Source organism: Heterodontus francisci, chromosome 43, assembly GCF_036365525.1.
Source record: "Heterodontus francisci isolate sHetFra1 chromosome 43, sHetFra1.hap1, whole genome shotgun sequence".
Taxonomy (NCBI): domain Eukaryota; kingdom Metazoa; phylum Chordata; class Chondrichthyes; order Heterodontiformes; family Heterodontidae; genus Heterodontus; species Heterodontus francisci.
The window spans coordinates 24,572,375-24,589,841 of record NC_090413.1 but is presented as its reverse complement, the minus strand read 5'-3'; the positions used below and the strand labels follow the sequence as shown (position 1 = coordinate 24,589,841).

Below are 17,467 nucleotides of genomic sequence, written 5' to 3'. Positions count from 1 at the left end.
TCAGTAATTTTTCTTGCTCTCTGAAGTCACTCTGTGTGGTCGAACTTCACTAACAGGGCCGATTGGAGCCACACTACCACTCAAATGCAGCTTTGTAATCAGCTGTCAGAGGTGCTGAGGGACAGCGAGCCTTATGCGCTCTCTTTCCCCTCGTCCTTCGTTTCTTGTAATGCAAGTGACTCGCAACGTGCCCAGAAAGCCAAGATCCCACACGTACCTCCCTCAAGTGGTCACTTCCCATCTGAGAGTCTCGGCAACCAGATTTTCGCCAGTCTTTTGACTTTGAAGAACATCATGGCCTAGCTAGATCCTGCCCTCACCCCCATGTCCGCCTGCTGAAGAGTGAAAACCTGGCTCATTTCCCCACTACCCTTCCTCCCCAACCTCATTAACCTAGAGGTGGCAATAACTATTGTACCCCTATCGCTGCCCTGACCTCCTACCAACCCACTCGACCCGCGATGCCCTGAGGTTGAACTCATTTGGATATAAATGCAAGTCTTTCTTTTCTCTCTATCTTGTTATGTTTTCCCCATTGGAACTTGCCATTTTCCTTTTTTGTGATGTGACCTTATTCCTGCAATAACTGTTCATTTTTTTTCTTGCAGTAGCTTCTGGATCTCGATGCCAAATAATCTTTTTGTCTTCTGTTTCTTCGTGCAACCACTCTCCCACCCCTCCCCACCCCCCACCAACAATACAAAAGCCTCGTGCGGTGACTGCTGGGCTGGCGCTGAGGCATTGGGCACATGACGCGCATGCAGTCTAACTGGCTTTAATGGGCACAAATGAACGCTCGCATGTAACAGTCTGACTCGACGGTGAACGTGTAGGGACGCATGAAATGTCTTTTTGAATGCGGGCGGATGCTCCTAATAAGAAGGGTGCAACGATTGGTGACGTTCTCAAGTCAGTTGTAAAGGAGTGGGAGGTGTTGGGTGGGTTTGGGATAGACTATCCCATTAACCTCAGAGGGGAATACAGTCCAGCCCAATGGAATAAAGGCCTCTCGCGTGTACTCTGATCGCTGACAAAGATCAACAGTAGAATGAGTTTAGAGATGGTAAATGTTGCTGCACTGTTGAGCTGTAAAGGTGAGATAGGTCTCTGCTTTGATCCCTACTCCATGCTCAGTTGGGTGATCCTGACCATGGTGGGAGTATGTATTGGCCTCCTTACTCCCTCCCTGATGTTGCTGCTGGAATTGCATCTCAGCAGGAATCTATGCTTTCAGCAGAGGAGGGAGGAAACAGCAAGAAATAACCAATGAAATACTCACTCTCCCTTAAATAATGAAACCCGCACTGGACCCAAGCTGGGCTCTATTGCACAGACCCCCTAAATGTAGGTGTTCTAGTAACATCTTCCCAAGTTTATTTTCTCTCACTACAGATTAAGCTCACAGGAAGTTAGTTACCTCCAGCTGCATATTGCTACAGCACCTAATGTACGAATAGAAAGTCCCAAAATGAATTGCTTCAGTGTATTTACAACGCCAATTGGGAGTGTGGATGAGTTAATGGTGCCAGCAGGTGCAAGTGAGCTGTGTGATGTAGAATTCCCCTCTCTCTCTTCCATCTGGCTCCTTTTCACCACCTCCAGACCCATCTGAGACCTGCACAGTTAATCCCCAGGAGAACTCTGACTGCGAGGTGCGATTGGGTTTTACACTCTCGCGCTCCACCTGTGCCTGGTGCACTGCTTTTCACTTTAGTTGCTGGGCCATATCTTATGTTGCCTTGTTCAGGCCCATCATCCCTATGTTGGCTCTTTGAAGTAGCAGTAATGCTTGGACCCACTCACCCCTGCTTTTTGTCTGTAACCCTGTAAAGCTCCACATCCTCAAGAACCTAATAACTCCCTTTTAAAATTATTTCTGGAATCGGCTTCCATTCAGGTTGACCGTTCCAGATCCTGAGTGAAAAAAATTTTTCCTCCATCTCCCCTCCAGCTCTATTGACAGTGAGTGAATCTATGACCTCTAGATATTGACCCATCAGAGCGAATAATTTTTCTCCATCTACTCTTTCAAAATCTCTCATCGTCTTTAACCTCTCTTAGGCCGCCTCTTAACCTGCTCTGTTCCAAGGAGAACAGTCCCAACTTTTTTAACCTCTCCTCGTAACTGAAGTTTCTCACCCCTGGATGTTTTAATTAGCTTTGGTTTTCTTGAGCTGGTAGGGGGAAACCATCGGAATTCTTGCTCCCAATTCCTATCCAGTGGCTCCTTTTATGAAATTGTACCCATGTGTTTATCCAACTAGGGACAGGGTTAGGCAGAGCCTGCTGACGGTCATTACCATGGGTTCACAAGTAGGGAATGGCACACCCGGGCAAGGTACCAGAGACCTCCATGACTGATACAGCTCTACCCCTGCGTAAATCAGCATCAGTGAGAGGAGGGGAAGAAGCTGGGCAGGAAATGAGTTGTATGTTTGAGTTGGGGGTGGGGGGCAGGAGAATGATTTTCTGCACAGAGTGACTGCTCAGTGCTTCCTGTAATTGTTGCACCCTTCATTGCGTTTGAGTTGACTCAGCTCTTCACACCGAACTGCAGCACAGAACCATGGGCTGTGAAACGCTTTCTTATCTTCAGCTTTCCACTTTATTTTTAAAACCATGACCAACTTCATTAATAATTTCACATCCTGCTCCTTGAAGCCTTTTTCCGGGGAGGCGGGGCAGAAAAAACATTGGGCAGTAGTTACCACTGCGTTTAACACTATGAGCTAGTAATCATTGTACCCAACGCACGCAACAGCAGTTTGGCAATTCCTGGTAACCCAGCCCCTTTAACAAGTGACTCGGTATGTGCTACCATCTGGTCCTGTACCTGTTCCATCGTGGGCCCCAAGTACTTGGGAACACAATGTAAACAAAAGATTGTTAGGATGGGAAATACGAATGAATTTGGTCCGACAACTTTCCCCACTTAATCCTCATTTTGCGGCATTTAACCCTTACATTTTACTTGTGCATGATATTGTGGATTTCCACTGTGTGACCCCAAGGAGCTCTTGAACAGTGCCCAGCCTGATGATCTTGGTAAAAGTAGCATAGTTTGTGTAATGGAAAGCGAGGAGCGGATGCTCCAGATTTTCATTATTTATTTTGACGACTGAAAGAAAACTTTGTGTCTCAGGCGGGGTTTTCAATGCGTAACCTGCATGCCCCACCCTCTCCCAGTTCCTGGGCTGTGCTGTGATTTGGGGGAGACGGGATTGCAATGGTCTTCTCATCTCTGGGCGAGCAAAGGATAATCAGTTGGCATTCGCACTCCTGCTGGTTGTCCAGTGAGCCCTGCTGGAAAGTGCTTGTGCGTGAGAGAGAACAGGGTTTAGGGTCATCGGTGATGGCTATTGTGGTTAATGGCTGCTCACGTGGAATACAATCACTTGGGTGTGAGGTATTGGAACCTGTCTCCACCCTAGCAAGAGTCAACACCTTTAGAAGAAAAGGAATGGAAGGAGAAAAAACTGAAGGAAAATAATAAAAGGGCTATGTTCCTGGGGGGATTGTCAGATATTGCACCGACCCTGTGATCCAAAGGAACATGGGATCAAAGTGCCAGTTGGTTCCGCCTATTCAGAGAACATTGCTGTTTTTCCTATTACATCACTGGCAGGACTGGTTTATCCAGTACGTTGCATTAGTGCCACACCCTGGTTAAAGCCAGCATCCTAAAGGTGATGTTGAAGCTGAGAGGAGGGATAACTGCACAGCCCGGCCACTTCAAAGACATGTTTGACCAGCCTGCAAAGGGGGCGATGGATGTCAGCGGTGCACTGCCATTTGAGACTGACGTCCTGTCTCCTCTGGAATGCAGCTCCAAGTTGGCTGACTCCCCAAGTCTCATTGCACGGGCTGTTGGCTTCTCTCATTGGGCTCCTCGGCAGCCGATCCCTCACCGGGAGGGTGCGATGTTCTTGAGTGCCGTTTGCCTCCAGGATCATCACCTGCCATCGTATCAAATTGGAACGATCTTGCTAGTTCTTCCTGCATCCCTTTATTGAACGAGCCGGCTTCTGCCTCTCTCTGATCTACCACTCCCCGTTCGGGGCTTGGCTGATGGCTCACAGTTTGCACCTCACAAAGAGTTGCCACATTGAGTGTGCAATGAAGCTGGGTTTCAAGCTTCTGACCCTTTGTGGTGACAATCCAGTGACCCCATCATTGAAGCATCCATGTTGATGAGTGCCACAATCTGCTGAAACTGTGGTAACTTTATCTCCCCTTAGGGTGAGGAGGGGCTGGACCTGGGAGAGGAACTCATAGGAACTGTGCTTGCATCCACAAATATGAAGCCTAGCCAAAAGAGAATGTGTGGAGGAGACAGTATGGGCTGCACTGAAAAGGCCTTGCTCCTACTTTTGATTAGTGACTAAATGGCTGAAAGACTTTTCAAGGGCTGCATTTGGACATTGTTGTTGTTGTCCGCCTTTTCGTTCCCTCTTTTTTACAGTGTGAGTTGATCTCTTACCTTTCCATTAACAGCTTCCACCCCCTCCCTTCTCACCTTTGAACTCTTACCCTTCATCTGTTGCTAACGGGCACCCATCCCCCAAGTTCACCAGGGATCCGCTGTCTTACTGTCTGAACGAGATAAAGACAGTGAAACCCAGGATCCCTTCTTTCCGAAGCTTACGGAGGGGGGTAAGTTGGTTTCCTTGCTAATACTCACATACTGGAGGTGACGCACTTATTTGGGAAGCTTTGACTCATCTTTTAATGCTGACTTCTTTGGGGCTAATAACTGCATTAACTCTGTGAGGGAATTCTAAGGTTTCCTTTCCAAAAAAACAAATCGTCAGTTGTGTTTTTTTTTGGTCGGAGGAAAGTGGGGAGGAGTTCAGGAGGAGACAGATACAGGAGTGACCAGGAAAGGTAGATTGTCGCACTTGAGTGTGACAGATTGGCCAGCAGCTCGTAAAGTTGCGAGGAGCAGCACAGCACTTGAGTGAAGAGAGAAGATGGGAAAGAGTTAAAATGCTGGTTGCTTCAGCGCTGACCCGAGGGCTGTCATCAGGTCATGTAGTTCCATTAATGGGCACAGAGAGATTCAGAATCCAGAACATTCTGCCTTCGAGCTAAAGGCTGGAGGGTAAAGGAATTTAAACGAGACTCTTTTGGTCCAATATTTCAGGGGAGGAAATAACAGTGTTGACTGGAAAATGTTGGGCTCATGGTTAAGGCAGTGGGGTTAAAATCACAAGTTGTGATACTTGGACTAGCAGAGTAAAAAGTTGTTAGTTTATTAAAACCCAACTAGTTCCTTAATGCCCCCTTTTAGGAAAGAAAGTTAGATATTTAAATTCGTGCAATACACACTTGCCATCTAAACAAATGCTGTTATTTTTGTTAGATGAGCAAGTGATAAGTGCACAGGATACATAGTGGACATCCAGAAAGGACCATCCGTGAAAATAAAGCTGCCCATGTACTCTCGCTTATCATCAATAATGGCTGAGGTTTCTTGCTGGTCGATGTTGAATGCATGGTCTAGTTTAGCACCAAGCCACATTGACCACGTTCCCATGATTCCTGCTCACTTCAAAGAAACTCTGATCTAGACCAAGACTTCCAACAGAGACCCGACAATGAGCTTCAGAGCACCTGGGATAAGGCGAAAACGCTGACTGCCAGGGCCAGTGTATGAGGTGCTGGGGTATGGTACCGCTCTTATCAGTGTACTCGGTAGAGGAGGGAAAAATACAGGAAGAGGAGTGACAGTTGCACAGGAGTGGTTTCTGGGTTTCAATCTAAACCTCTAGTAGGTGACTGCAATAAACTAGCCATGCATTTCCCTCACAGCTTATAGTGAATTGAAGTCACTCCCAAGCTGAGGAACAAATTGCTGGTTGAATGTTTTCAATAGTTATTTACCAGGCAGTTGAACTTCAATATATTGTGTCAATAGAGAAACTGTTGTGGCTCAATAAAGAGTTACCTCAGGCTTTCCATCGCGAAGAGACAACAGAGACTAGCACACTGGTCTTGCTGATTATGTCCGAGTAGGCGAATGTGTTTGTGTTAAAATCCGCAAACAGCTTTATAACTGGGGACTCTAACACCAGGAATACATTTGAAAAGTTGAAAGGTCACTGCAGCACTACCTAGTTGAATGATGCTGTTGAGCTAGTTTATGTTACCATAGTTCAAGAACTAACAGCCCGGTCTTGCATTTGCTAACAGAAGTTCCTCCGGTACTTTTTTTTTTAAAAGTCCTCCGTGGTCTTCTGTTTCTCAATTGATCATCCTGTTGCTTATGTATCCCATTTTCTTTTGACACTCTTAACTTTAAACTGTATCCTCCAGTCTGACGCCCAACAAGAAATACTGTGCTGGATCCAAACACATCAGTGGCTTTATCTGATTTCCAGCCCATCCCCTCCCCACACAACTGCCATCGTTTTCCTCTTCCTGAGGGAGTGAAGCCCCAGAATAGACAATTTTTTTTCTCTCGATGCATCCTCATCAGTTCAAGATTCAGCTTCCAGCATATGGTCATTCATTATCCCCTCCACCTCTCAGCATTTCCACTGAATCCCGTGGCTTTACACTTAAAGATATTGAATACCAACTAGCATCTTTCTGCTCATTGGCCTAGCCTATCCAGATCCCTTTGGACTGTAACACATTGGGAAGCATTATTGGCCATTGCGCCCACTTTGGCATCATCCACAAACATATACCATACAAATTTGGCTACCCTTCCATGACCGGACATTAGGTGGTCCCAGGAAATCGGGCACATGTTTCATACAGCTTCAACCATCTCTGTCTGTATCAATCCTGTTCTAGTTCAACTACTTATCCAATATTTTTTAAAAGCTGTCCGTTAAAACACAACACTGATGACACTTTAAAAAAAGTACTTCATTGGCTGTAAAGAACCTTGGGATGTCCTAAGACAGTGCAAGGCGCTATAGAAATGCGAGTCTTTCTTTTGTCCGTCCTTCCCTCCCTCCTTCCTACATTTCCACGTTGAGGAAAATAAATTCTTTCCCAATTCTTAATTGTATATGCGCTTAAAAAAAAATTAATAAATACATTCTAGATCTAGTTCCTGGAATATCCCGTTAATGCATTATGTTTGGGTCAGGAAGGAATTTCATACGATAGTGAAGAGACAGAGATTTGGCACATTGGAGTGCTCGGAGTTTTCTTGGAGTGTGGTATGAACTGTGTGGTCACCATTTCTGTAATTGTTGAATTGCTTTTTTTTTTAAGCCATTCCAAGGCAGTGGGGGGTGGGGGGGAGAGAAGTGTTGGGGGAAGGCTCCTAATATGTATATAGTTAGTGAGCTGCATCATACTATTTGGCAGGCACTAGGACCATGAGGAAGAATTTGATGCTATTCTAGTCTTTCAACCAGTTTCCTGCCAGATGGTATGTCTGGGGTTACAAATGATTGGATTACAATGCAAGAAAATAAAATAAAGTTTAGATGACATAATCGGGCAATTCTGAAGCAAAACAAGTTGGCAGTGATATAATGAGGGTGGGGCTTGCAAGACCACTGTCCATTAGCGGTTTCAAATTGCCCCATACGTTGGAGCTCCAAGGCTTTGTAAACTGAGATGTAAAGTACAAAAGTTAGGAGGTTATGATGAACCATTATAAGTCACCGGTTAGGCCCCAGCTGGAGTGTTCTGAGCACCATACTTTTTAAGAAGGATGTCAAGGCACTAGAGAGGGTACAGAGGGGATTTGTGAAAATGGTACCAGGAATGTGAGACTTCAGTTATGTGGGGACACTGGAGAATGTGGGGTTTGAAGGTGAAGGGTGGATTTGATGGAGTAAATAAGGAGAGATTTGTTTCCAGTGGCAGACGGTGAGTAAACAGAGGACACAGATTTAAAGTAATTGGCAAAAGAACCAGAGGGGAGATGAGGAGAATTTTTTTTTAAAACTCAGCAAGTTGTTATCTGGAATGTGCTGCCTGAAAGGGCGTTGGAAGCAGATTGAATAGTAACTTTCAAAAGGAAACTGGATAAATACTGGAAAAGGAAAAAAAATTGCACAGCTCTGAGGAAAGAGCAGGGACTAATTGGATAGCTCTTTCAAATGGACAGCACAGGCACGATGGGCCGAATAGCCGACTCCTGTGTTGTATCGTTTCATGATTCTATGTTGTGTTGTGGCGTGTGAGGGTCACCAATTTATGACCACGATTGCATCTAGTCTCTGCTGCAGCAAGGCACTGAGTGTGAGTTGGGCAGTCGATAGTCTGTGAGCAGGGATGGCTGGTGAGGACAGATCAGCCTTGACTGTGGTGTCCCCCGGGAATCTTCATAACCCACTCACACTCATTGCCCATGCCCTCGCACGGGTTATAGTGACTTGGCAAAGTGCTGGAGAGTGATTGGCAGACGGGAGTCTGCCCGCCAGCAATGATTCAAGACCTGCAAGGGAGGGGGGGGGGGGGAAATGAGAAAGATTTTACTTTAAAATCTTTGTTTTACCTCAGAAAACCCATTCTTTGAGTTTGCGAATTAACCTGTTGTTTGAGTGAGAGACTTTTAAATGTACATGTTACATCAGTGCTGAAATCCAGTCAGAAACACAAAATTGTTCCTATTCTTGAGATCATTTTATTCTAGTTTCTTATGTTGACCTTGTTCAAGGTATTTTGTGTATTTATCCATCCCAACACACCCAGATTAGGAATGGTGGTTGCCACATATGAAGTAAGGATTTATTTATTAACCGTGCTGCAGCTCCAGGGACTGTCTGCTCTGACCTGAGCATCAACCTTAAAATGGCACCCCCTGCTGCACAAATGTGAGATTTCCGTTTCCCAAAAAAACAAAGGAATTGAGATTGCTTGATCGTCAATTTAGTGTTTACCTGAGCTTCAAACGCCATGTTTTCCTCATCACAAAGACTGCTTGCTTCCACTTCGTTTGAGTTGCCTGATTCTGTCCTGACTTCAGCTCTGCTGGCGCGGAAACCTTCAAAGATGCCTCCACTAGTCCAGCACTCTCATTGCTGGACTCCCATCCTCTGCCCTCGATTGAGTACACCCTGTCCAAACCTGCTGCTTTTGCAGTCTTGCTCACCTATCGCTCCAGTCCTCGCTAGCCATTCATTAGTTTCCCATCCCCCAACATTCTGCTAAAATTCCTGTCGCGATCTTTCGATCCTTCTGTGGCCTTGCCTTACCCTATCGCTGAACCTTCCTCCAGCCTATATCTCCCCCCAAGCTCTTTGTTCTTCGAATTCAAGCCCCTTATTGCATGTCCTCGCCCCACCATCGATGACATCACTTTCAGCTGCCCAGCTCTTGCTCAGTTAATGAGGCCTGCTGAAGTGCGGGCTGTTCCTAGAATCTGACATGACAAAGGTGGTTGAAGCAGGTTCCTGCTTTGGAGATTCATCAGCGCGCTGAGAACGGCATAATGGGAGGTTGAAACCAAAATGTTAACCCAGTATCACTTAGCCATGGTTCTTTTCAGGAAAAGCTGTCCATGGTAATTACAAGGCTTGAGTAATGATGTTAGCGTATTCTGACCAGAGTTAAACCAAAATGGAGGGCGGGGCAGTGGTTAGCACCGCAGACTCACAGCTCCAGCGACCCGGGTTCGATTCTGGGTACTGCCTCTGTGGAGTTTGCAAGTTCTCCCTGTGACTGCGTGGGTTTTCGCCGGGTGCTCCGGTTTCCTCCCACCACCAAAGACTTGCAGGTTGGTAGGTAAATTGGCCATTGTAAATTGCCCCAAGTGTAGGTAGGTGGTAGGAGAATGGTGGGGATGTGGTCTTCTTTGGGCCTCCTTATCTCGAGAGACAATGGATACGCGCCAGGAGGTGGTCAGTGGTTTGTGAAGCAGCGCCTGGAGTGGCTATAAAGGCCAATTCTGGAGTGACAGGCTCTTCCACAGGTGCTGCAGAGAAATTTGTTTGTTGGGGCTGTTGCACAGTTGGCTCTCCCCTTGCGCCTCTGTCTTTTTTCCTGCCAACTACTAAGTCTCTTCGACTCGCCACAATTTAGCCCTGTCTTTATGGCTGCCCGCCAGCTCTGGCGAATGCTGGCAACTGACTCCCACGACTTGTGATCAATGTCACACGATTTCATGTCACGTTTGCAGACGTCTTTATAACGGAGACATGGACAGCCGGTGGGTCTGATACCAGTGGCGAGCTCGCTGTACAATGTGTCTTTGGGGATCCTGCCATCTTCCATGCGGCTCACATGGCCAAGCCATCTCAAGCGCCGCTGACTCAGTAGTGTGTATAAGCTGGGGGTGTTGGCCGCTTCAAGGACTTCTGTGTTGGAGATATAGTCCTGCCACCTGATGCCAAGTATTCTCCGAAGGCAGCGAAGATGGAATGAATTGAGACGTCGCTCTTGGCTGGCATACGTTGTCCAGGCCTCGCTGCCGTAGAGCAAGGTACTGAGGACACAGGCCTGATACACTCGGACTTTTGTGTTCCGTGTCAGTGCGCCATTTTCCCACACTCTCTTGGCCAGTCTGGACATAGCAGTGGAAGCCTTACCCATGCGCTTGTTGATTTCTGCATCTAGAGACAGGTTACTGGTGATAGTTGAGCCTAGGTAGGTGAACTCTTGAACCACTTCCAGAGCGTGGTCGCCAATATTGATGGATGGAGCATTTCTGACATCCTGCCCCATGATGTTCGTTTTCTTGAGGCTGATGGTTAGGCCAAATTCATTGCAGGCAGACGCAAACCTGTCGATGAGACTCTGCAGGCATTCTTCAGTGTGAGATGTTAAAGCAGCATCGTCAGCAAAGAGGAGTTCTCTGATGAGGACTTTCCGTACTTTGGACTTCGCTGTTAGACGGGCAAGGTTGAACAACCTGCCCCCTGATCTTGTGTGGAGGAAAATTCCTTCTTCAGAGGATTTGAACGCATGTGAAAGCAGCAGGGAGAAGAAAATCCCAAAAAGTGTGGGTGCGAGAACACAGCCCTGTTTCACACCACTCAGGATAGGAAAGGGCTCTGATGAGGAGCCACCATGTTGAATTGTGCCTTTCATATTGTCATGGAATGAGGTGATGATACTTAGTAGCTTTGGTGGACATCCGATCTTTTCTAGTAGTCTGAAGAGACCACGTCTGCTGACGAGGTCAAAGGCTTTGGTGAGATCAATGAAAGCAATGTAGAGGGGCATCTGTTGTTCACGGCATTTCTCCTGTATCTGACGAAGGGAGAACAGCATGTCAATAGTCGATCTCTCTGCACGAAAGCCACACTGTGCCTCAGGGTAGACGCGCTCGGCCAGCTTCTGGAGCCTGTTCAGAGCGACTCGAGCAAAGACTTTCCCCACTATGCTGAGCAGGGAGATTCCACGGTAGTTGTTGCAGTCACCGCGGTCACCTTTGTTTTTATAGAGGGTGATGATGTTGGCATCGCGCATGTCCTGGGGTACTGCTCCCTCGTCCCAGCACAGGCATAGCAGTTCATGTAGTGCTGAGAGTATAGCAGGCTTGGCACTCTTGATTATTTCAGGGGTAATGCTGTCCTTCCCAGGGGCTTTTCCGCTGGCTATAGAATCAATGGCATCACTGAGTTCCGATTTGGTTGGCTGTATGTCCAGCTCATCCATGACTGGTAGAGGCTGGGCTGTATTGAGGGCAGTCTCAGTGACAGCATTCTCCCTGGAGTACAGTTCTAGGTAGTGCTCAACCCAGCGGTCCATCTGTTTGCGTTGGTCAGTGATTATGTCCCCCGATTTAGATTTGAGGGGGGTGATCTTCTTGATGGTTGGCCCAAGAGCTCTCTTCATGCCATCATACATTCCTCTGATGTTTCCGGTGTCTGAGGCCAGCTGAATATGACTGCATAGGTGTTGCCAGTAGTCGTTTGCGCAACGCCTAGCTGTTCTTTGTGCAGTACTTCTGGCTGCTTTAAGTGCTGCGGATGTTAAATCGCTGGGGGCTTTCTTGTAATTCAAAAGTGCAATGCGCTTAGCGGCTATGACAGGTTCCAGCTCTTCATTATGAGATTGAAACCAGTCTGCATTTCTCTTCGCACTTTTGCCGTAGGTGGTCAAAGCTGACTCATAGATGGCGTCTCTGATGTGGGCCCACTTGGTCTCAGCATCCCCTGTGGGAGTGTTTTGAAGGGCTGTTACAAGTGAATTTAGAAATTTTTGTAACAGCTGTGGGTGAGAAATTCTGCTCGTGTTGATGCGCGGGTGGCCCTTCTGCTTGGAATGATGCAACTTCTTTGGTCTGAGTCTAACCTTGCTGCACACCAGGGAGTGGTCGGTGTCGCAGTCCGCACTGTGGAAGCTGCGTGTGATTTGAACACTGTTTAAGGCGGCTCGCCTTGTGACAATGAGGTCTAGCTGGTGCCAACGACGTGATCTTGGGTGCCTCCATGAAACCTGGTGACAGGGATGTGGTAGGAATATAGGATTAACGTAGGATTAGTATAAATGGGTGTTTGATGGTCGGCACAGACTCGGGGGGCCGAAGGGCCTGTTTCAGTGCTGTATCGCTAAATAAATAAAATAAAAAAATAAAATTAACCTGAGCAAAATACATTATAGTGTTCAAATTGAGAGGTGGGATAGAATTCACCCTGTTAAAGGGGGTTTAACCATATTATCCTTTATAAAACTCTGGTTCAGCCTCAACTGAGCAACACGCTTTAGAGAGGGTGCACAAAAGATTTATGAGAATTGTTCCAGGGATGAGAGGCTTTGGTTTCGAGGATAGATTGGAGAAGCTGGGGCTGTTCTCTTTAGGGAAAAGTAGGTTGAGAGGAGATTTAATAGATGTGTTTAAAATCATGAAGGGTCTGGACAGAGTGGATAGAAACTGTTCCTATATTTGGAAGGGTAAAGAACCAGAGGACACCGATTTTAAGGTTGATTGGCAAAAGAACCAGAGGTGGCATGAGGAAAATCCTTTTTAAGCAGCAAGTGGTTAGGATCTGGAATGCACTGCCTGAGGGTGTGATGCAGGAAGATACAATTGGGGCTTTCAAAGGGGAATTAAGTAAGTACTGGAAGAGAGAAAATTCGCAAGGCTCTGGAAGAGCGGGGGAGTGGGACTAGCTGAGTTACTCTTGCAGAGAGCTGACTCACACATGACTGGCTGAATGGCCTCCTTCTGCGCTACAACCATTCTATGACTTGCTCCTTCCAGTCCCCCTTGGCAGGTGGTGAGGGGTCTCCTGTTTTTGCTGCCATAGTCTTTGATTGATTGTCTGTGTGGCCTTGTCTCTCACTAACTGGGTTTATTCCTTGCAGCTCACTGTGTCTGAGGACTTCAGTCACCTTCCACCCGAGCAGCGTCGAAAAAAACTTCAGCAGAAAATCGATGATCTGAATAAGGAGCTGCAGAAACAAGTGGACCAGAGGTAAATTCGGTAAACGTTATTGCGTTGGGGGCGATTGTGGAGGTGGAATTGGACCAAATATCATTTCGTTTGTGGACTTCAGGCATCTCTGTGGATAGCTGTGTAATCCCTCCTTCAATTGTACGGCTTTCTAATCAGATTGTTCATTGTTGTACTCAATGACCTGTGGCCCTCAATCCCAGATTCAGGTTGGGGCAGTGTTAGAATTAGAATATTACAGCGCAGTACAGGCCCTTCGGCCCTCGATGTTGCGCCGATCATCTGACCTACACTATTCCATTTACATCCATATGTCTATCCAATGACCACTTAAATGCCCTTAAAGTTGGCGAGTCCACTACTGTTGCAGGCAGGGCGTTCCACGCCCCTACTACTCTCTGCGTAAAGAAACTACCTCTGACATCTGTCCTATATCTTTCACCCCTCAACTTAAAGCTATGTCCCCTCGTGTTTGCCATCCTCATCCGAGGAAAAAGACTCTCACTATCCACCCTATCTAACCCTCTGATTATCTTGTATGTCTCTATTAAGTCACCTCTCCTCCTCCTTCTCTCTAACGAAAACAACCCCAAGTCCCTCAGCCTTTCCTCGTAAGACCTTCCTTCCATACCAGGCAACATCCTAGTAAATCTCCTCTGCACCCTTTCCAAAGCTTCCACATCCTTCCTATAATGCGGTGACCAGAACTGCACGCAATACTCAAGGTGCGGCCTCACCAGAGTTTTGTACAGCTGCATCATGACCTCGTGGCTCCGAAACTCGATCCCCCTACTAATAAAAGCTAACACACCATATGCCTTCTTAACAGCCCTATTAACCTGGGTAGCAACTTTCAGGGATTTATGTACCTGGATACCAAGATCTCTCTGCTCATCTACACTACCAAGAATCTTCCCATTAGCCCAGTACTCTGCATTGCTGTTACTCCTTCCAAAGTGAATCACCTCACACTTCTCCGCATTAAACTCCATTTGCCATCTCTCAGCCCAGCTCTGCAGCCTATCTATGTCCCTCTGTACCCTACAACACCCTTCGACACTATCCACAACTCCACCGACCTTCGTGTCATCCGCAAATTTACTAACCCACCCTTCTACACCCTCATCCAGGTCGTTTATAAAAATGACAAACAGCAGTGGCCCCAAAACAGAACCTTGCGGTACACCACTAGTAACTAAACTCCAGGATGAACATTTGCCATCAACCACCACCCTCTGTCTTCTTTCAGCTAGCCAATTTCTGATCCAAAGCTCTAAATCACCTTCAACCCCATACTTCCGTATTTTCTGCAATAGCCTACCGTGGGGAACCTTATCAAACGCCTTACTGAAATCCATATACACCACATCCACGGCTTTACCCTCATCCACCTGTTTGGTCACCTTCTCGAAAAACTCAATAAGGTTTGTGAGGCACGACCTACCTTTCACAAAACCGTGCTGACTATCGCAAATGAACTTATTCCTTTCAAGATGATTATAAATCCTGTCTCTTATAACCTTTTCCAACATTTTACCCACAACCGAAGTAAGGCTCACAGGTCTATAATTACCAGGGCTGTCTCTACTCCCCTTCTTGAACAAGGGGACAACATTTGCTATCCTCCAGTCCTCCGGCACTACTCCTGTCGACAATGACGACATAAAGATCAACAACAACGGCTCTGCAATCTCCTCCCTGGCTTCCCAGAGAATCCTAGGATAAATCCCATCTGGCCCAGGGGACTTATCTATTTTCACTCTTTCCAAAATTGCTAACACCTCCTCCTTGTGAATCTCAATCCCATCTAGCCTAGTAGGCTGTATCTCAGTAATCTCCTCGGCAACATTTTCTTTTTCTACTGTAAATACTGATGAAAAATATTCATTTAACGCTTCCCCTATCTCCTCTGATTCCGCACACAACTTCCCACTACTATCCTTGATTGGCCCTGTTCTAACTCTTATCATTCGTTTATTCCTGATATACCTATAGAAAGCCTTAGGGTTTTCTTTGATCCTATCCGCCAATGACTTCTCGTGTCCTCTCCTTGCTCTTCTTAGCCCTCCCTTTAGATCCTTCCTGGCTAGCTTGTAACTCTCAAGCGCCCTAACTGAGCCTTCACGTCTCATCCTAACATAAGCCTTCTTCTTCCTTTTGACAAGCGGTTCAACTTCTTTAGTAAACCACGGCTCCCTCGCTCGACAACTTCCTCCCTGCCTGACAGGTACATACTTATCAAGGACACGCATTACTACTTGCCAACTGACCTGACCTGCCCTCCCTTGCAGATGAAATAACCAGGTGTTCTATGTTTGCTTAGTCGACCTTTTGCCTTGATGGTGACTACCTTGCTGTATCATATCAGCATTTGTATTCCCTGATGAAGCTCAGGGATGCGGAGACCAATTGGAATTTCCCTACTGAAAGCAGTACAGATTAACAATTGAACCTGGGGCAGTCTCGCGTGCTTCAGTTCAACATTGGGGAGTGTATATACTCGCTGAACCCGCAGGGGACCCACTGACAAATTTAGCTATTAGCCTGAAAGGAAACAGTGTTAAGATGGTGACTGCTAACACTAGAGAGGTTGTCGCCTTATACCCAGCTCATACTGTTACTGTAGGTTTACTGTACGTCATTGCACATAAGCACTCAAACAGTGGTGGTTGTTGAAATAAGGACAGAAAACGCTGGAAATGCTCAGCAGGTCTGGTTGCATCTGTGGACAGAGAAACAGTTAACGTTTCAGGTTTTTCTCTCTGCAGATGCTGCCAGACCTGCTGAGTATTTCCAGCACTTTCTGTCTTTATTTCAGATTTCCAGCATCCAGGGTATTTTGCTCTTGTAATGGTGATAACTGACTGGTTTCAGTTGCTTTAGGGCTGCCTCGGATTGAGGTGGGTGAAAGAAGGGCACTGTCCTGATGAGGGTATGTGAATAGCCCGTTTATTTTATTATTGCTGTTGTGATTTTGTAATTTGAGAGAGAGGAAATAAAATCAAACTCTGGCCAGTCACGTACGATAGTGATTCTTATAATTCCTTATATTTCAAGAAAAACAAGCTGATGATCTCTGTTGCCCAATCCGCTAGTAAATTATGTCCATAAAATGAAGCATTTACTGCTGGTCCATTTATTGAGGCTGTAGTTAGACTTTTTAAGCAGTGGCAGACTTATGTCCCTCATTTTATGGATCTTTCATTAAATTAACTTGGGTTTTATGATGGAATAACTGCTGGACCAGCACCACACAGGATTGTAGCTACAGTAATGGTATTTTTAAAATTCTTTCATGGGATGTGAGCATCGCTGACGAGGCCAGTATTTGTTGTCTGTCCCTACTTGCCCTTGAGAAGGTAGAAGCCAATGTTGTGCCAAGCTGAGCCTTTTGGGTCACAAGCCCTGGCAATCTGGCCCACAAAACGTGGGCATCTCTGTCCTTTTTGTGCTCGTTTGTTGGTTTCCCCCCTTTTTGTGTTTTGGGGATCTTCAGATTTGGAAAGGACTGCTCCTCGTACCCTTGACGCACTGGTGGATTAGAACACTAAGATCTGTCCAAATTAGAAATCTGAGATGTGCAAGGATTAATGGGGGAACCTGGATTTAACCTTTTATATATGGTCCCTAGGGTTTCATGATCGGAACCTACTTGACCCACAGAGAGAAATCATTTGGACTCTCCAGCTATAGACTGCTGCTTGTTACAAAGTTAATGATGAGTTATGAAGCAATGGTGTCAGCCATATAAGGTGCCTTGCATAAGCACTCCTCTTATTTCTTTCTCACTCTTGAAATGCTCTCTTCCTTTTTATGCCCCAAATAGATAGGAAATAGAGACCTGACCATCCCCCGGCTCCAGCACAGATACAGGCAGAGTGACCTCCCCACACACCAACTCCCCCACCCCAGCATTTCCAATACTGATGCAGGCAGCATGCCCCCAGTCTCCATTACAGAGTTAATAGGTCTGGGCTGGGAGGGTGTGGGGGGTCACTGGATTCGACCTTGGTACCCTGGTTTAGGGAGGCAGAGGAAAATTAGCCAGGCTTTCCTCTCCTGTTAGCCTTGCACCTGTGGATAACTGGCAAGAACAGGATTAGGCTTGGCATTGATGCTCACCAGGTACAATAAGACTGCCTAATGTCCACAGT

General features: G+C 46.5%; 1 protein-coding gene across 1 annotated transcript in view; it reads left to right on the top strand.

Moving 5' to 3' along the window:
- LOC137355726 (cdc42-interacting protein 4 homolog) overlaps positions 1–17,467 on the top strand; it is a 95,905-nt gene that overhangs the window by 73,361 nt on the left and 5,077 nt on the right. Inside the window, exon 10 of the mRNA XM_068021191.1 lies at positions 13,225–13,334. Within this exon, the coding sequence (XP_067877292.1) occupies positions 13,225–13,334 (110 nt within the window). The remainder of the gene's footprint in view (positions 1–13,224; positions 13,335–17,467) is intronic.